Source organism: Ciconia boyciana, chromosome 25 (assembly GCF_034638445.1).
Source record: "Ciconia boyciana chromosome 25, ASM3463844v1, whole genome shotgun sequence".
Lineage (NCBI taxonomy): Eukaryota > Metazoa > Chordata > Aves > Ciconiiformes > Ciconiidae > Ciconia > Ciconia boyciana.
Window position 1 is genome coordinate 6,314,350 of NC_132958.1, and position 17,679 is coordinate 6,332,028.

The following is a 17,679-nucleotide window of genomic DNA, read 5'->3' on the forward strand; positions in this document are numbered from 1 at the left end:
TTGTAGTGTTTCTGGCTGTCCCACCTCATTCCAGTTCCTATACCAATCAGCTGCTGTGCAGGTGGATTCAAGCCTACGCTGGATTTTTCACTGGGACCATCTCTTCTGCAGGAGCTGTTGCTGCATCTGCCCATTCCAGTCCGTGCTGCATCTCTCTGTACAGCATAAATAAGAAATGAGAGGCATCTGCACTGTTCCTTATTGTCTGTAATGTGCTCTTTGGCCACTAGATGCCAATGTGTTTTCTCTGTGGCAGCGGAACTTGTCCCTAAGCTTGCTGTACATGTGACTACAGCATCTGTCAGGTGGCTGTGGAGTCCAGCATGTACAGTTCATGCTTGTGAACAGAGCAAGGTGACCTTAAACAAAGGATAACATACATTCTGGTTTGCATGTGATGGATACTTGCAGTGGATGAGTGGCATCTTGCTTGTGGAATTGCAAGTTTCAGTGCAACTGATGAATGCCATAGCAGGTGGCCTTACTGCTAAGCATGTTCGGTGCAAATACAACCTTCAGCAAGGGCATCAATAAAACTAATTTTTACGTATAATCTGTGTCATTTCAGAGTGGTTTGTGTGGGCTTTACAAGAAATACAGTTGGTATTTGAGGAGGAAGGTAAATTACGCCAATTGGATTGGGGATAGTGGGTGCCTTAGGGAGATAAATGTCTTTATGCAATTGGGAGTGTAAGCGTGGGACTAAGTCACAAAAGCTTACACTTTTGTAGAATGTATTTTTCTAAAAGATACCAGTATCAAGTGTGATTCAGTTACGTTTTATTGGTGACTGTTAGATCACATCGAGCTCAAATAATGTATTTAATAGGCTTTGAATTGCGGAGCAAAAGTTGCATTCCTGAGTACGCTTACCTGTGCTACTCATTGGAACAGTTTTGAGTGTTTTACAGGCTGTAAATATTTGGCAGGCTTGTGAGTGCCAGGATAGCAAGACACAGCAGCACTTGGAAATGGGTTTAGGGGAGAGGAATGGAAATCAGTCTTTTTCTCAAGGTTAATATTTAATAAAATACAATTAACAACAAAAAATCACACCAAAAAAACCTGAACTGTGACTCTCTTTTAATAAACATCTTGGGGGTTTTTTCCCCTTCCACTGGCTGGAATATGGGACTCATTGATGAAGCTAACTGGACCATTTCTCTGAGGACATTAGAGAACATCTCTTTGAGGTCAGTTTCTAAGCTGGTAGCTAGAAAGACATGGACCATTTGTAAAGTTGCCATTTACAAAACCCATTTGAGGAAGTAATGCATGTCTTTACCAAATCTCTCTTCTGTACTTATTCTATAAGTTTCTCTATTTGACTAGAGGCTGTGCTAGTGGATCATCAGAGAGCTCCTTAAAAGTGTGAGAGTAAACCTTTTGAGTTACAATGTTTTGCATTTCCCAAATACAACGGCCTAGTTTTCTAGCTACAATGCCTGATTGATACTAAAGCTAAACTTTTGTAGCCTCAATATAATTTTTTCCTTTTGTAAAACGGTAGTCACACCTGCTTTGTCTTACTTTATAAAACAATTGGACAAGAAAGAATCTCTCAAAGAGGCTTGACTCTTAGGATGCGCACAGATACCACTTAGCATCACATGGCAACTTCAATGCAAGTAAGTAATGCTCGATTACGGAGATTCTAGTTCATGGTGACTTGGTTATACCTGTCCTGTCTTCTGTTAAAGGACAAATGCAGCTTTGTGACATTTGACTTGATCTTTGTGGATGTAAATCTAGCAGGCACCTAAAACTGCTGCCATTACAGTTGTCTTTTCTTCTGCCCTGCTGTGCTAAAGAGAGAGCTTTTGCTTTCATATCAGATGATAATGCATAGAAATTTAATAGTCAAAAAGTAATGTGTTGATTCTGTGGCAGATAAGGCTGGTGTTAAGATTTCTACCTATTCCATATTTATTTAAATATTTAGTTTCTACCAGGAGGAAAAGCAAGTGGAGAATAGAATGTCCTAACAAGCATGCCATCCTGGATTTGCTCAGAGAGTTTAAGTTCAGACTCAGTTAATCAATCAGTTCCAAACTGAAAAAGCAAGTAGTATATTGATATGGAAATAAGCAGCCCACGCCTACACCTTTGCTCTTTCCATCGGAGTCAAGCTGAAACCAGCTTAAATAACCAAAGTAAAATGGTATAAGGACAGACCTTAAGCTTGACAGGAATGCCTTCCAAATTTACAGCCAAGTAAGAAGGAGGGAGATGAAGTTTTCAGGAAATTAAATCTGTCCCCTTTGCCTTCAGTTCACACCCATTCCCAAAACAACATAGCTGCTCATGGGATGCATGATGTTCTCTCTTGGTTTATTCTCTTGGACCAAAATTTATTTTTAATTGTACTCGTGATTTGAGGCAAGGAGAAAGCTTGGGGATGTGGGGGGAAAGAAGCGTTGGCTTCCGATAACTTGTAATAAGGAAAGGAGACTAATTTGAGAATGTGCCCTTCCCACACACTGCAGTTTGTCTTCCTCTTGTACTGAAAGTCACTCAGAAAGCCCTGTCAGCATCCTTAAAGCACCCAGAAGGAAGATGCGAGGGCATGGCCACAAGACTGTGGATAGTTCATTTTTCTTTCTCAGGGTTTCATGTTGTCCTGAATCCAGTCAAGATAACGATTCACATTTGTATAAACGCCAGGTATGTCTTTGCGGCCACAGCCTATTCCCCAGCTGATGATTCCAATTAGATACATATGATCATCCTTCATACAGACCAGAGGTCCTCCAGAGTCACCCTACAGAGAAGCAGCAGGTTAGTAACAATCTCTTTGTTTGTTTGTTTTTGTGTTTGTTTCCCCCCCCACTGGCTTTAGTGGTGCACTAGTGTCTATGGAAATACCCTATGTAGTATGCCTACAAATCAAGAGCTCTTAGTAACAGCACTTTCACATCAGCCACTTTTGTGTTCCAGACTCCCTCAATGCTCCTCTCATGGGGAGAGACCCCAAAAAAAAAATCTAACTAACAGTAAAGCGTCTGACTTTGTATGGTGCTCATTTATGGAATGTAGGTGAGACATTGATAAGAACAAAAAGAAGAATGCTCTTATTCAAGCTATAAAGATCCAGGTTGTTTCGTACTGCTGTGTGTAACAGTAAAGCAAAATTACTAAAGAGCTGTTTAAATGGAAAGGATGTGGATTGAATGTGTGCCCTCCTTTTTCCTCATGTTGCAGCTGCTCGTTCTCCACCATCTTTTGGCCTTTATTATTCTTTTCTCCACCTTTCAGTAGAGCGGCACCCCTTTCCTCTTACAGAACCTCCTGCTGAGTGTTTCGCATGCTCACATAAGAGAAGATATTAGGAAATGCTGCTGAGGTGGAGTTTCCTGCTCGGTTTTGTGGTATTTCCTATATTTGGGATTTTCAGTCTGTATTGTTCTGGTTTGCTTGGTTAAGTGTGGCCTGCTTTCCCAGCTATGAGGGGCAGGGGAAGAAAAAAGAAAGAGGAGCCAGCAGTTCTGTTCTATTCAACAAAAATCTACCAGAACATCCATGTAGCCAAACGCAGAACTTCTTTGAACTATTTTCTGAAGCTTTTTGTTTGGTTAGCTCAGACTATCAAGGACAGACCTAAAAAGAAAAGAGGAACAGAATTGGTTTTACCTTGCAGGCATCATCAAGGTGCCTTGTGTCTCCTGCACATAACATATTGTCTGTAACTGTCCGGTTGTCTAGATGCTGTGTTGTGCACCGACTGGCTGGAAACAGTCTCACGTGGCCTTCCTTCAGGTGCTCTGAATAGAATGGAGAAACTGGAAGAAAAATTACAATATAAATACGTAAATGTGTCTGTGTATATGTGTATGTGTATATAGATATATTTTTTTAAAAATGGCAGTTCAGTTTCTGTAGTTTAGAGGAGAGTAAACAGAAGTAGCTGGGGGTGGGGGGTGGCTAACATACTATTTCCTTGCCAAAGGGTCTTTTTTTAATTCTTGGGGGTTCTGCTTTGCTAGTGAGAACAGCTTAAATCTAGTTGAGAGGGAATATTGCTTCTTTAGCAAGCTGAAATGCTGAAGAGGTTTTTGTAGGCTCCAAATTAAAGACTGCTGGGTTTCTTGGATGGATAAGTCATCTTTGTACAGTTACGTCAATCAAAATGAAGTCACAAGAAGTGCCTATGAAAATCACTAACTGTATGAAACAGGATCCTGACTTTTTAGTATTAGACTTGTGCTAACAAAAATCAGATGCCTTGCCATACACAATACTGAGTAACTGGACAGGAATGTACACTTGTGTTATGTTGGAATGGAAGGGATTTGTCTGTTTTGGGTGCTGGTTTTATTCTCCTCCATAGCTGCAATTGCACAAAGTTGAAAGTTGGCAGGATTGTTGTTTTTCAGTCTAGTTTTGAATTACAGTTGCAGCATCGTTTCCCTCTGAAAGAGTTTATCCTGTACTCTCTGTAAGCAATGCTGAGGACTAGCTTTAAAAGCACTTTAAAAACACTTCATGCCACACGTATATGTGAAATCTTCAAGTCTGTTCCAAAAACGCTATGGGTTCAAATCATGGTTAGGTCTTGTTATAATGGATGCTTCACAGCCTCTGTCTCAAAGAGTTTACAAGTTAGAGAATAAAAAGAAGTTTTTACAAAGTGCCAGTAAAATGAGAGCTGAGGTTTTTTGTTTGTTTTAAATATAGGTCAGCCTGTGTATACATTCAGACAGGCTTTATTCCTGTTTATTGTAGCTCATTTTAAAAACCATTTAGCCAGCCTTTTAATATATATATCTGGGATTGTTATGTCTTTAGCTTTTTTTTTTTTTTGCTGATCACTGCACAACTAATGTATCTTTTAGAATAAGGCAACTACCTGCAACTGTATAGTATTTTAAATCTTGACAGAAATGGATTTCTGTCAGAATGACAATATCTAAATGTACTCAGCACAGCAGAAATGTGGCAGCCCTGATTGCAAATTTTCTGTCTTTCCTACCTTATCCATTGTGCCTTTTTTTGTGTTTCTACTGTTGTTTCTACTAGCCCATGCAGCTGACAGAACTCAGATCAATGAAATAACTTACAGCAAAACTTGTTTTTGTATATCTCCCACTTACGCATATGTTTTGTAGTGCTGATATAAGCCCATATAATAATTCAGGGGGTCACACGTTAAGCGATGCTAAAGGCTTCAATTCTTTGAGGGCAGTGGACCCAAACTTTGGACATACTATCTTCTACTTACATGTAGACACATATCTTCTACTTACATTCTTCATTTCTGCCATAACCAGAGATCTCGCATTCAGTCCAGTCGGGCAGCTGCAGTTCTGGTGTTGGGAGGCAGGCAGCACGGACAGTGTCTGTTTCAATAGCACAGTCTTCTGCATCTGAGTTCAACTGCAACAGAGCTGAAGAGGGAGAAAAATCCCCACTTCATTAACCACAAACTTGAGCCAACTGTGACCTTTCCAGTCACGAGGTCAGAAAAGTTCTTACCAATATCATTGTTGAAATTTTCCGAGTCAAATCTCTGATGCACAGTGTAGCTCTTCACTTGAAACTTTTGTTCATTTTCCTCGGGAGTTGCTCGGGAATTCCTACCCAGCACGATCGTCAGCTGATTTGTACTAAAGCTGAAGAACAAAAGACTCTTACTTTCTTCCCGTGTTCACTGGAGAGGACCCTTCCTTTGAAGTGTGCTGTTGGGGTTTCTGCTTTTCTTATTTTAGCACTATTACTACTTCATTACTCAGGCAGTTTGACCTCAAGTGTCCTATTTGCCTTCATGTTTGTGCTAATTGCTTACAGCCATCGTGGCAAAGCTCCGTCAGCCCCTTGCTGTTCTCAAGTTTCGGATGGCTCCGCATCTGTATTGACAACTTTGTTCTTCAGCTATTTGATATTCTGCTGTGGTACCTTAATGCCATGCTGCTAGTTTGCCCAATAAATGCCTGTCTGTAATGCTCAGCACAATTAACCCTGTAATCTTTAGTGTAGAATGACTTACTGGGATAAAGAGCTTTTTTTCAAAGTCTTTTACCCTTCCAGTAAGGCTATACCGGATGCTTCCATTTTCCAGATTTTTTTCCCCCAGACAGTACTGAATCCTCAACTTACCCCTCCTCAAAACAGTGAGCAGCTGACAAAACCCAGCAGGAACTGATCAGAATTCCTCCACAGAGGAAGTGCTCTCCAGGTGCTCGTCGATACTTCACAAAGATGGCAGCTTGCCATGGGTGAGCTGCAATGTCTGCATAGGAGCCACCTTTAATCCTGTACTGGTGTACTCTGCGCTGCCGTAAGCCACAGGTGGCTGTGGATGACAAACCCAGAAATAGGCTTTTTGTTCAGGCGGTCTCGCTTTGAGTTTGGGTTAAGAGCCTGTTAGTCATCAGTGTATGTTGAGGCAGCCTGGCATGAACTGTTTAGTATCTGACTCATTCCTGTTTCCTAGGGAACTTGTATTCTGATTTGAAAAATACAGTAAGGAAACCCTGCCTTTTCTGTCTTTCATTTCTGCAGTCTTCCCTTCTGGCAGAGAAAAAGGCACTTCTGTGAGAGTGGAGCCACAGAATCTCTTTCTGCTCCAAAAAGCTTCCCCCCCCCCCCCCCCCAGCTCTTATTTTACTTCAAGATGCTGGAGTTGAATACAAATGACATGCAGAACAGTAATGCCTCAAAGAAAGAGAAGAATCAGGAGTGCTAGGATCCTTACAGCAAGTAGGCACATTGCAGTACTCCCATGTGAGCTGATTTCCTTTCAGTACATGGCACCAGGGCTTGCTGTCATTGTCAGGATTCCTGTAGCACAGGAAAGAGAAGAGCTATTTGTATTATCAGATCTGCAGGGAGTTTGGGGAGACCTAAAGGTGGCAGACTGTGACCTGAGCGTACTCTTTTTGATTTTTCTAGAGATACAGAGGGTCCTAGGGGCATGTGGAATTTGCATTTATGGAGTCTGATGTTAGAGAAGCATAGATAGGTCAGGTGGAATAAAATTACTATTGTCAGTGAGCTTCATTCCCAGCAGTAATGTATTTCCGGTGCTTTAATAACCCACATAAAAGACTAGAGCCCTGCATCAAGAGTACCACAAGGAAGTTTGGTGGGATTTTTTTAATTCTATAACTGACCACATACCGGCAGAAATTGTGGCTACCAAGGCCCAGCTGGTAAGCATCTCTTCTCCAAGCAGTATATAACTTGTTGACAAGGATTCGAGAGTTCCACCTCAAACAGGTAGCTCCAGATCTGGTAACACTGTGGCTGCCTCGGTAATCTGTGCCTCTTCCAGATTTGCAGTTGATGTTCCCAACTTCAATAAGAAAGCTGCACGTTAACCAATGGATGCGAACCCGTCAGCTGTTCCTAACTGTGATTTCTGTCAAGGCATCTATATATTAGCTATACTTACCTCAGTCTCTCGGTGTCATAAATATTAAAAGCTTAAACATGATTTAAGGTGAGAGTCTCAACTTTTCAGGCTACAGAAATAGCACAAGTCCACAGAGAACCCTTATATATGCAGTGAATCATGGAAGCTCTAAAGTCCATTCCCTGTCCCCCTGCATGTACCTTTTGAGCAGGAGGGCACACTGCAGTGTTCCCAGATGTACTTTCCCCCTTTATAGATATAGCACCAAGGTCTGGAATCCTCATCTGGGTTTCTGAAAGAGTTATGATATTATCCATCACTATAAAGTTATTGTTATTAGTCCCATGTCTAGCATCTAGTTCGGTAACTTAATCCTGCTCTGCAGTGGACTGATGTGGACTGAGCCATCAGAAGTCATTTGGATTCCTATTTTAATTATAAAATTGTGGAGTACATGGAGGTGAGGGTGAGACAGCCAGTAGCTAGCAGGAGAGGACAGCTTGTTTGTGCAGTTTAGTTCATGTGCAGGAAGCACTATATTTTTAGAGATTTGAGCAGGATCTGGAGCTGCAGGAAACTGGCTTACAAAGGGAGTTTTAGGCACTGAGAAGGGACAAGGGAAAGACTATGGGGTGAGAGATGTATGCATTTTGTAGTCTGTCATAAGCATCCAGTCTAGACAGATCTGAAGTTCAGATATGTCTACAGAAGTTGCGATTGCTGCTCATGGGCTGTGCCATATTTGTACCTGTGCAGAGTGTTCTCTGCTTGGTATTAGACTGTTGCAAATAGCCATTCCTTTGCTACAAGCTCTTAGCATGGGCTGATCCCTGTGGCTCTGACCTGTGTGCCATCGGCCCCTCACCTGCAATAGTTGTGATTGCCCAATCCCAGCTCTGCAGCATCCTCTCTTAGGCCGCTGTATGTCCGGTCCATCAAGCCATTGTTACTCCAGTTTAAACATTCAGTTCCGCTCTCTGTCATGCTCCATGTACCCCTGTATGTTACTCCAGTATCTTTGTAGCACTTAACTTCAGTCTCTGAACAAAAGGGAACAAAATGTTACTATAAGGACAGCTTCCCAAACTCTGCTTCCCCAGTCTCTGTTCTGTTTAAACTTGGCTCCTAGATGTCTTGTCTAGTAAGTCAGTGAAAATGCCTTGCCAGGCAGACTGTAAGTATACACGAAGGTCTTCAGCTCCAAAATTTAGAGTTTTATTAAGAGACACTGAGAACAGCCCAGGTGTCCTTCTTAAAAGTTCTTTGTAGTATTGGCTTTAGAATAATAAGATGCAACTTAACAGAGAGCATAGTATACAGCAGCAGCTTCTGGGTACCTCATCCTTCTGCACTGCACAGCTAAAACCAGTAGCATCATTCACAGTAACTGAGATGGTATACTCGCCTATTTCACACTGCTTCCCAGAGAAACCTTGGTGGCACTGGCAGATGAAGAGCTGTGGGGAATAATATGCCTGTGAACATTGGCCACCGTTGTAGCATTTATTTCTAGTGCAGGCTGTGGAACAAGCAAAAGCCAGGAAATACTGTTAGATTTCACAGAAGTAAGAAGCTGGAAATGTATACCCATCTTTCCTCTCCTGTCAGTCTCCTTTAGCCTGTTCTATTTTTCCCTGCCTATGTGTTACTGTCATGTGCTTACAGTCTTTTCATGTAGTGCTTACATTCTTCCTTTGCTCCTTTCTCTCCACATACACTATTAGAAGCCTTCCTCAGCCCCTTGCCCACTCCTGCTTAGTCCTGCCTGAGTCAGTATATATTAGTATTTTCTTTCTATCCTATTCTATTTCAAGCCAAATTTTCTGTGTGATAACTCCTTCACATGATTAGATGGACAATCTCTCATCCCCCACCATTTCCTTTCTCTTCTTCATACTCACCTCTGACAGGCACGGTGTGGCAGCGACTCCGACCACTGTCGCACCTACAGTATTCTACTCTGCTCCCTGAGAGCCTCAGCCAGGTCCCCCTGTGCTGGTAAATTTCTCCAGATGAATTGTCTGTGCAAATGGCTGTAATTGGAGAAAGGAAATCCTCTTTTAGAGATTCAGGGAAAAGATCTGACTGACCAAAGAACTCCCTTCTCTTTCCAGGAGAAAAGTATCTGTGATGGGAGTATCTGTCTAACAGGCTGCCTTTTTTCCTTCTCAGACCAGAATTGTCCCATCTCTCTCACTGCTGTGTTGCTGGATGTACTGTTCCACTATTGACCAGCCTCTTTTTCTTTGAAGAAGAGCAGAGGGAGGGGAAAACTTTGTTCTTTGAATTGTGGATGGTATTAACAGTCTGGTATTTTGCCTTCTGAATCTCTCATCCAGATAACCATGACACACAGCTTTCAGGCTCCATTCCCTCAGCATCATCTGCTTTCCCCTCCTGTGTTCATAAAGCTCCAGGTAACACGGTTGTAGTTTGCCTGGCTTACCTCTAGATCTGGCTCCCCGTTTGAAACGCATGCGTAAGCCCTGCAAGCAAAGAAGGTTAATTCTGTGAGTAACTGCTCTCTTAAGAAAACTGAGAGAACAAGTGCCTCTCCAAAGAGCCAGTCCTGTTCTTGAGGTCTTGTAAATCAGGGGAGCTCTGAGCAACTGTCTGCCCTCCTTGTCAGAGAGTACAGTGAAAAGTCCCTTTAGTACCTCAGCATGGGTACTGAGAATTGTAAATCATTGAGCTGCCACAGATTACCAGGTGATTGCTTGTCATCTGAGTGACACGAACTGGGGATGTGCTGTACTCGCATCGTGCGGGGAAGTGATTATGTGCTCTTGGGGCACTGCAAGTGCTAACTAAAGCTTGTCAGCTTTCTGCTATTTGAAGGAGGTTCAAGCAAATAATTTCCAAACAAGTAAATGTGAACAAGCAGTTATTTTTGCTCATTGACATGCAGTTTCCCCATAAGCCCTTGTTGCTACCTTGTAGATTACCTTTGAGAGATATGTCTCCTGCAGCCAATTAAATAAAGTATTTTGGATAAAGTTTTAAGGAAGAAACCAATTTAGAAAGCTTCTTTGATCAGGCCACAAGAGAAAGAATAACGTAAAAAGAAAGAGGAAGGCTGGGATACCAATTTTTTGAGAAAGAGACTAAACATTTTAGAATTGCATAAGATTCACTCAAGCTGTGCAATGTGAGGTTAAAGCTAGGGGACATGTGAACCGTTGATGTCCAGGTGTAAGTGCGAGTAATGATGAAGGTGATGACAATAGAAAGAAAATTAAAGGGTGATCACAACGGAACTCTTACTAACAGTGAAAGGTGATAGTGAACAGATACACCAAGAAGATTTGGAGAAGACTTGCTTACTGAAATGAAAACCAGCCAGGATAACACGTTACTGGAAATCCCAGCTTAGAGGTAGACTACTTTGTAAGGTGTTCCTTCCTCTGATTTCGAGTGATATAACCAGATTCTCCTTCTGTCTGATGCAAACAGCTGGAGCCAATGGTAAGGAAGTGCTGCTGAAAATGCAGGAGGATGGCAAGAGCATTATCTGATGCATTAGCCTCTCACCTGGCATTGAGCAGTCATGATTGCTCCCACCAGCAGGAGCAGACATGGGAGTTTGCCTTCCATTCTAAGTGCTTTCCACATCACCTCCAAATCTCAAGTTGTCTATAGAGACAAAAGAAAAAATAAGATGTTGAACAAAGGCATTTTACAGTGTGAATGGAGTGCCAGGTCATAAGTTTAAATAAAGGTTTTAAATTATGAAAATTCTTTTTACATTAAAACACACTTTCTACTCTGCAGTTCTCAGCCATCTGGTCTAGCTGTCCTGGTGTCCCTGGACAGGCAAAACTGCCAGGCTGGACCCAGATGTGCTTTTACTTGATAAACTTAGAAACCTGACAAGCTAAAGCACACCCTTTTAGGTCTGGAGGAAACTCAGAGAGTGTTTCCTGGGGAATAACACTGGCAGAAGTAAATTCCAAGTCCTTTTTCCCAAGGTTGCTGGAAGCCAACAGTATTGTATGCATTATTAGAGAGATGGACTTGTCTAATGAAGGAGCGTAATGCTGATTGGAAAGTGTTAATTGAGATTCAGGTCACTGAGGCCTACCTAAGAGACTTCTTGCAGGGGCACAAAAATCTGCTGAAGGGTCAGTCTGTGGTAATAGTGGTTTAAGAGGATTTGCCTTTTCTGCACAGACTGCTGCTTTGGGTGAGAGTGAGGCCTTCTCTTGTGTAGAGGATGTGTTGGCAAGGAGACTTTGGCTGATGATAGGTGGGGACAGCACTGCTATGTCTTTGATTTTCAATATTTCTACAGTTTATCCCCAGCTGAGCTTTTAGTTGCTACTATTGTCATATGCTTTTGCTAAAAAGGGAGAGTATGGCAATTGGCTGGTAGGCTAGCTTTTGGTCTGGTGTTCTCATTTATTTGTTGCAGCATTTTTTCTCTTGTGTCACTTCTGTGCAGTCACAACTACATCTTATTCCCTCTAATCCCTTCAGCAGCTTTACACTTCAGACAAAGCCCTCTTCCATCCCACATGAAGCGTTTCTGCTTCCTCCAGATTTACATAGTCTGTCTCCTACAGCAGTAGTCTTGGGAGAGAACCTCCAATGATCTCCTGTGGGAGACTGCCGGCTGGTATGGTGTGGCTGGGGTTAAGGATTAATCTGGATTTCTGCCTCCATTCATCCTGTTTGCTTTGAAAATCTACTTCTCTCTTCACTCATCAGAGTTAATTTCCTACCTGGTGAAATTGCTGCTCTGAGCTGGCCACAGATAGCTATAGAAAGGACATTTGGATACTGTGATCCATCTGTATTTCTTCCTACTGTAGCAAAATTTATTTCTGTCTGGTCTTGAGCATGCAAGTTTCTTGGCAGAAGTGTGAATTTAGATTTCTGTAGCCACTGACTGCAGCGAGATACTCTACCATCTTGTGCCCTGGATTCCCCTCCCCCAGTTTGTTTCCTGACAAAGGAGGAAAAATGATTTCTTTCACCGAAGCTGGGCGCCTTGTGTAAGCGCCGACTGGTTTAGGACAGCCGCTGGGCGGAGAGAAAATTCCGAGCAGCGGGGGTGCGCTCATAACACCGCGTAGTCTCGAGCGTATACAAAATTTTTCCGCTGAATTTAAGCAACACGGGTTTTTTCCCTTGCTGTACTAAATGCCATTTCTAATCTCATCCTCGTAGCAGAAAAATACACTGGATGTGACAGACGAAGGCAGTGAAGGGCTTTCTGAGGTGGTCTGTTGCCCATGAAGGCAATGAGCTTTGCTGTGGGCTTCCAGCTCCTCTGTTAATCCCTGTAGGAAAAATCCCCGAGAAGATGTATTTTACCCATTCTTTTACCTTGGTGACCTTGTAGTAACTGTAAAAGATCAGGCAAATATATATATGTAAAAGAACTCCAGTAAACCTGACCTTAGCAGCATGAGTTTGGTAGCTAGCGAAGTTCTATTTTATATTTAGAAAGACTGCTGAACTTGAGGACTTTAAATAAGGATTTATTGGTAGCCTAAGAAGACTCTGTGTTGGGGGGGGAGGAGGCTGTTGTTCATGGCAAAACTTAAATTAGTAAAATGGGTACAAATGATTATATAGTGTCAGAAGTTTAGAAACTTAGTGCCTATGGGACTTTTTGGAAACATGGCATTAAATAGCAAGGTCCAATACATCTGTTAGAAACTTGGAAGGTATTACAATTTTGACAGTTGAGTAATAGCTTTTAAGGACTGGAGTTGTCATTATTATGTAATCTGAACTCTTAGAATAAGAAAAATAACTTTATCACAGGTTTCCTGACTTGAACTCATAATTTTCTTCCTAAAAGTAATAGTTACTCCTGCATGCAGTAATAGTAGCTCTTTTTTACAATTGAACGAGACATAAGTAATCACCAGTGTGAACAGATTTAGCTTGATCCTCTGTACTAACCGAGACTGCTATAGCAGTCAGTCTAGATGGCTGAGATGATGAATCATGAGCATGTGATGTAGATGGGAACTTCCCCGCTTTGAACGAGTCCAGCACCAGAGGTCCATTTTCTCTCTTCCTTTAAAAATATAATGCCTCCTATACAAACCAAGAGCGGGGAGTGAGGTAGAGTAGCAGGCAAGAAGATACAATTTCATTTCCAATCTGCAGTTCCAAATCTTTGAAATAATATTTAGGCACTGTCTCTCACACTATCAGCTTTTTATCATCTACATTATATGATCCCTGAGCAAGTAGAAAGCTAACCCAATTATTTGAGAAAACTACTACTTCCAGAAATTAGGGGCTCAGACTCTGTTTATATAAAGCCAGAGAAGGCAGCTGGATAATAGCTGGTGAAATTGGAGTATGACAGATGAATGAGTCATAAATTGGGATTCAAGGCTAAAAAAGGGAAAGAGGTGGTTGTTGCTGTTTTGGTTTTTTTTTTTTAAGATTTGATCAAAGAAAAAGCAAAAGGCACAAATATTCCAGTCTCTGAAGCAGAACTGGGAGTACAGCATGATACTTTAGGCTGTGGTTTCTGATCATTAGACCGCGTAAAGAGGAGACTGAAGTTGCAAGTCAGACTGAAAAGATTCACAGGAACAGCTTCCGAGAACCTTAGTTAGTCCAAGTCTTGTCTTTAGGTCATATATCTTGATGATGAGATCTTTGAGCATCTCTTGGGGATTTGTATTAGTATGCAGATCTTGTAGTATACTTTTTATATACTTTCAAGCCCTTTCTCACCTCTTAGGAAGCATTTTGCATTGTATAGTAAGCCTTTTTAAAAGCTGTAAGAGTTGTTTCCAAATAGGCGTTGGCTTCAATTGAATCTGAACTAAATCAGCAGCATTCCCAAAGCTGAAGTGGATTATCTGAACTGCTACCCAAAGTCATTTCGTTGCTGCTGTAACCCTGTGTTATATTATCCTTACTCCCTGCAGCTGTAGCTCATTATTGGAGCTATGCAGGCTTGTGTTCTGAATCCCACAGCAGCAAGGTTTTAAGTTGCTAATTGTTAGTACCACCGGTCATCTTTGTTGCTATCTGTGGAGAAGGCTTGAGGTTCTTACTGACAGCTTTAAGAAATGAGATTCTGCTAGCCTAAGACCTTGTTAAGGAAAGGTTCATTCAGTGAAACTACTTATCTGAGTTGTGCTGCTTTGTTAGAATTTCTCTCTGGGAAGCACCCTGAAGAACTGTTGAGACCTCATTTCTGAGATACCCGCTAAGATGCCCCAAAAACAAGGCAACACTGGTGAAATCCGATTTTTTTTTTTTTTTTTTTTTTTGTGGGAGGACAGAGTGGCAAAGCTGGCCTAACTAATATCTTGGAGGAAGTCCTAGCTGCCTGAAACCAGCAGGAAACTATAGCTAGTTTTCATGGGGCAGGGGGAAACATCTTTTAAATTTATTAAAAAAAAAAAAAAAAAAAGGGCATTTCAGTCTTGGAGACTGACATGAAAGGAGGACTCCCTATTTAAAAAGCACCTGCATGGTTTAATGAAGTTGTTATAATCAAGTTTATCCCATCCAGTCCGCTATACAAGCAGATTCTAGTCTTAGACAGCACATGCTTATACTGCAGAATGTGACAGATAGTCTCCCTAAAGTTGTCTTGCATCGGATGCCACATCCTTTCTTCCACTTGCTTCTGCTGCCCCTGTTCAGGCTAGCTTCTCCCATAATGCTGCAGCCCTTCCCCTCTCCATGGGGGGACGCCTGTCCATCCATTGGTGGCTGCTGTCCCACTATGCATGGAAAACTGGTAACAGATGTTGCCAGATGTTTATTTTCAGTTTCGGGAAAGGTACAACTTAGGCCAGTCAATAGGAATGTTCCGAATGATAAGCCCTATCAAATTGAAACCATATGGCTGTTTGAAAAATACCTTGTTTACAAGATTCCAAGCAGAAACCTGCAAGCAATGTGCTTTCTGGTAGGGCTCTCCTAAACAGTCTGTGCCTTCTGCTCTCACCCTTCGCTTCCTCTCTGATCAAAAATACTGTAGCAATAAGCCAGAGGCCTACATGTGGTGTTCCAACATTTTGATTCTACACTTTCAGGTACATTAGGACATAAAGATATACGATACCTTAAATTTATCTGGCTTCGCGGAAGCGTCAGCAACAGGAATACTTGAAATCCCACATATTAATTTATTATTAATAACAGCCCTTCTAAGCAGTAAGAGTGTATCATCTAACAGATGTGGAATAAGACCTAAAAAAGAGATGTATCTTATCAAGGTCAAACAAAAAGTCATTACTAGAAATTAAAAGTAGCTCTCCCCCTTGTATGCCTCCCAATAACCTAGTATGTCCATTCCAGAATACTTTGATTCTGAATCTATAGCACTAAGCTTTCTTGATGATGAACAGCTATCTTGATCTAGTTCAAGCAAAAGACTGCAGATCCTTGCTGCCTTTTCCTGCCTTCTGGAGAAAGTGCTTCTTTATCCCTTTTCTAAATGGAGCAGGTGAGTATCAGACTCGTACTATTTCTCTTTAAAATATAACAGTGGACAGACCTCTGCTTTTGGGGAAAAGAGTTAGAAAAACAAAACAAAAAAGTAAGATTCTGTAGTCTTCGAAGGCATCGGAGGAAATGGATATTTCAAACTCTGGCTTCGTTTTTCAGAATCATGCTCAATATTTCCTGTGGTTTTGGCCACATTTGAAAAGAAGCATGTTTAGGGAGAGCTGAAGACCCGCCCTCCTCCTCTTTGTCCCTCCATTATCCCGGTTGGGAGCCTGGGGTGAAAGGCATAGTCCGATCTCCTCCCGGGAAGACGATAAATTACCCTTTCACAGCTAGCTCTCTGGGTCTCTCCTTACCATCAAGATATTTGTCCGTAACTCCTCCTTTGTTTTAAGTTCTTTTGCTAATGTTCTCTGTGCAGGAGACTCCTCCCTGCTAACTGGTCAGAGCCTGAGGCTGTCAGCCCTTTCCCTGGAACAGCTGAAGCTTTCTTGAAACAACTGAAAGCTAGCAGCTTTACCCGGCATTATGAATCTCTTCAAAAGCTGAAAGGCAATAGCTCAGTTACTTAACTACCATGGTGCTTCAGTGGGATTCATTAAATAATGTTATTTAATAGTATTTAATGACAATGCCATTGATGCTGAAAACGGGAAATGCACTTTTTGAAACAGGTGCAGAGTAGTGCCTACCTTTTGCTTTTTCTCTTCTGTATTCTGCTGGTGATCTCCTTCCCAGACCAGTCTGGTTTTGCGCTTTCTGCGTCCCTGCTCTGCTCTCTCTGAACAGCTCCCGTCCTGCTCAGAGCTCCACTCGAGGGGGTGGAGACTGGGAGGGCAGCAGGGCGTGCTCCCCCGGGCCGGGGGCTCCGGGCAGGGGGGCTGGGGCCCGGGGTGCCGGGGGGCGAGTCTGTGCGGGCAGGAGGGGAGCTGGCTTGCTGAAGTGAGTGGTGCATGCGGGGTCTTACAGCCAGTTTATTTTGTGCTTTCTCTTTTCCAGTCAGAGAGCAGATTCAGCCTTCAATTTTACCCCATTGAACACATGAAGCTTCAGTGAGAATAGCGTGTCTCCCCTATGAGGAACTGTCCCACCACGCTTCTAGGAATGTGCGAATTGGCGAATGGCAAGCGAATGCACAGGTGTATTACTTCTAACGTGACCAGAGGTCTGCAATCTGTAGACTTAGTCCTAGTACTGAGAAACTCCTGTTTCAAGCAAGAGCGTAGTGTGCTGTGCTCTGACTGGCATCCATTGAGAATCTTTGGCAGAGCGACCCTGACCTGTATGTGGAGCAAAGCATGCCATGAACAGTGCCACTGGGAGAAGAAATGGTCAGAGGAGCTCTCAAGTTAAGTGGGGACAATGAGCACAACTTCTAAGGATCCTTAGATACAAATAAGAAACAGCATGTTGAGGACCAAAGAGTTAAATGTTCACTGATACTGTCCATCCTAGAAAACAAAGATCTACTCACCAGGGTGCAGTCCCGAGGTACTAGGTTATCAAAGTGTGGCAGACAAATCTGAATGATCTGTTTTAGAGCTGAACTTATGGCTGGGTTATGAAAACTGTTGGTGATGCAGTTGTCACAGTAATGGATATGTCCTGCCTTTTAGGAACTGATTCACTAGAAATCAGGTTCCTGATACGATTGAGTGTAAGCACAGACATAAGAAACGGTGTGTGAGGGACCTCCATCTTCAGGAAGTAGCTTCACAGAGTCCTCAGTTGGGAAGCATGGCAACAGTTATTTTGCATATTGGCAAAGATGAAATGCTGGTTACTCTGAATGTTTAGCTCTCCTCTGTGTGGAAATCTATGTTAGGATTATCACATGTATTTCTCTGAGAGTCACAGTGCTGGTGGTAACATTACTGCCATAAATCTGA

At 42.3% G+C, this 17,679-nt stretch overlaps 1 protein-coding gene and 1 long non-coding RNA gene across 7 annotated transcripts; one reads left to right on the top strand and one right to left on the bottom strand.

Moving 5' to 3' along the window:
- Nucleotides 1-2,314: 2,314 nt before the first annotated feature.
- PLAT (plasminogen activator, tissue type) lies at nt 2,315-16,635 on the bottom strand. Of its 5 annotated transcripts, none has more exons than XM_072846134.1 (16): nt 16,483-16,610; nt 15,405-15,532; nt 13,265-13,402; nt 10,883-10,984; nt 9,798-9,837; nt 9,253-9,384; nt 8,757-8,870; nt 8,217-8,391; nt 7,552-7,643; nt 7,117-7,291; nt 6,692-6,777; nt 6,094-6,289; nt 5,473-5,609; nt 5,244-5,384; nt 3,631-3,779; nt 2,315-2,761 (listed from the first exon to the last, which is right to left on the bottom strand). In XM_072846134.1, exons 4-16 carry the CDS (start codon nt 10,961-10,963, stop codon nt 2,603-2,605), a joined length of 1,677 nt encoding a protein of 558 aa, XP_072702235.1. In that variant the 5' UTR covers nt 10,964-10,984; nt 13,265-13,402; nt 15,405-15,532; nt 16,483-16,610; the 3' UTR covers nt 2,315-2,602. The 5 variants fall into 5 exon arrangements, with proteins under 5 accessions (XP_072702235.1, XP_072702236.1, XP_072702238.1 ...); XM_072846135.1 differs by lacking the exon at nt 16,483-16,610 and adding an exon at nt 16,147-16,297; XM_072846137.1 differs by lacking the exon at nt 13,265-13,402.
- On the top strand, nt 15,242-17,065 carry LOC140643856 (uncharacterized). Of its 2 annotated transcripts, none has more exons than XR_012039671.1 (3): nt 15,242-15,375; nt 15,705-15,788; nt 16,790-17,065. It is a non-coding gene; the product is annotated as an uncharacterized lncRNA (long non-coding RNA). The 2 variants fall into 2 exon arrangements; XR_012039670.1 differs by having other exon boundaries at nt 15,278-15,375; nt 15,691-15,788.
- Nucleotides 17,066-17,679: the final 614 nt, after the last annotated feature.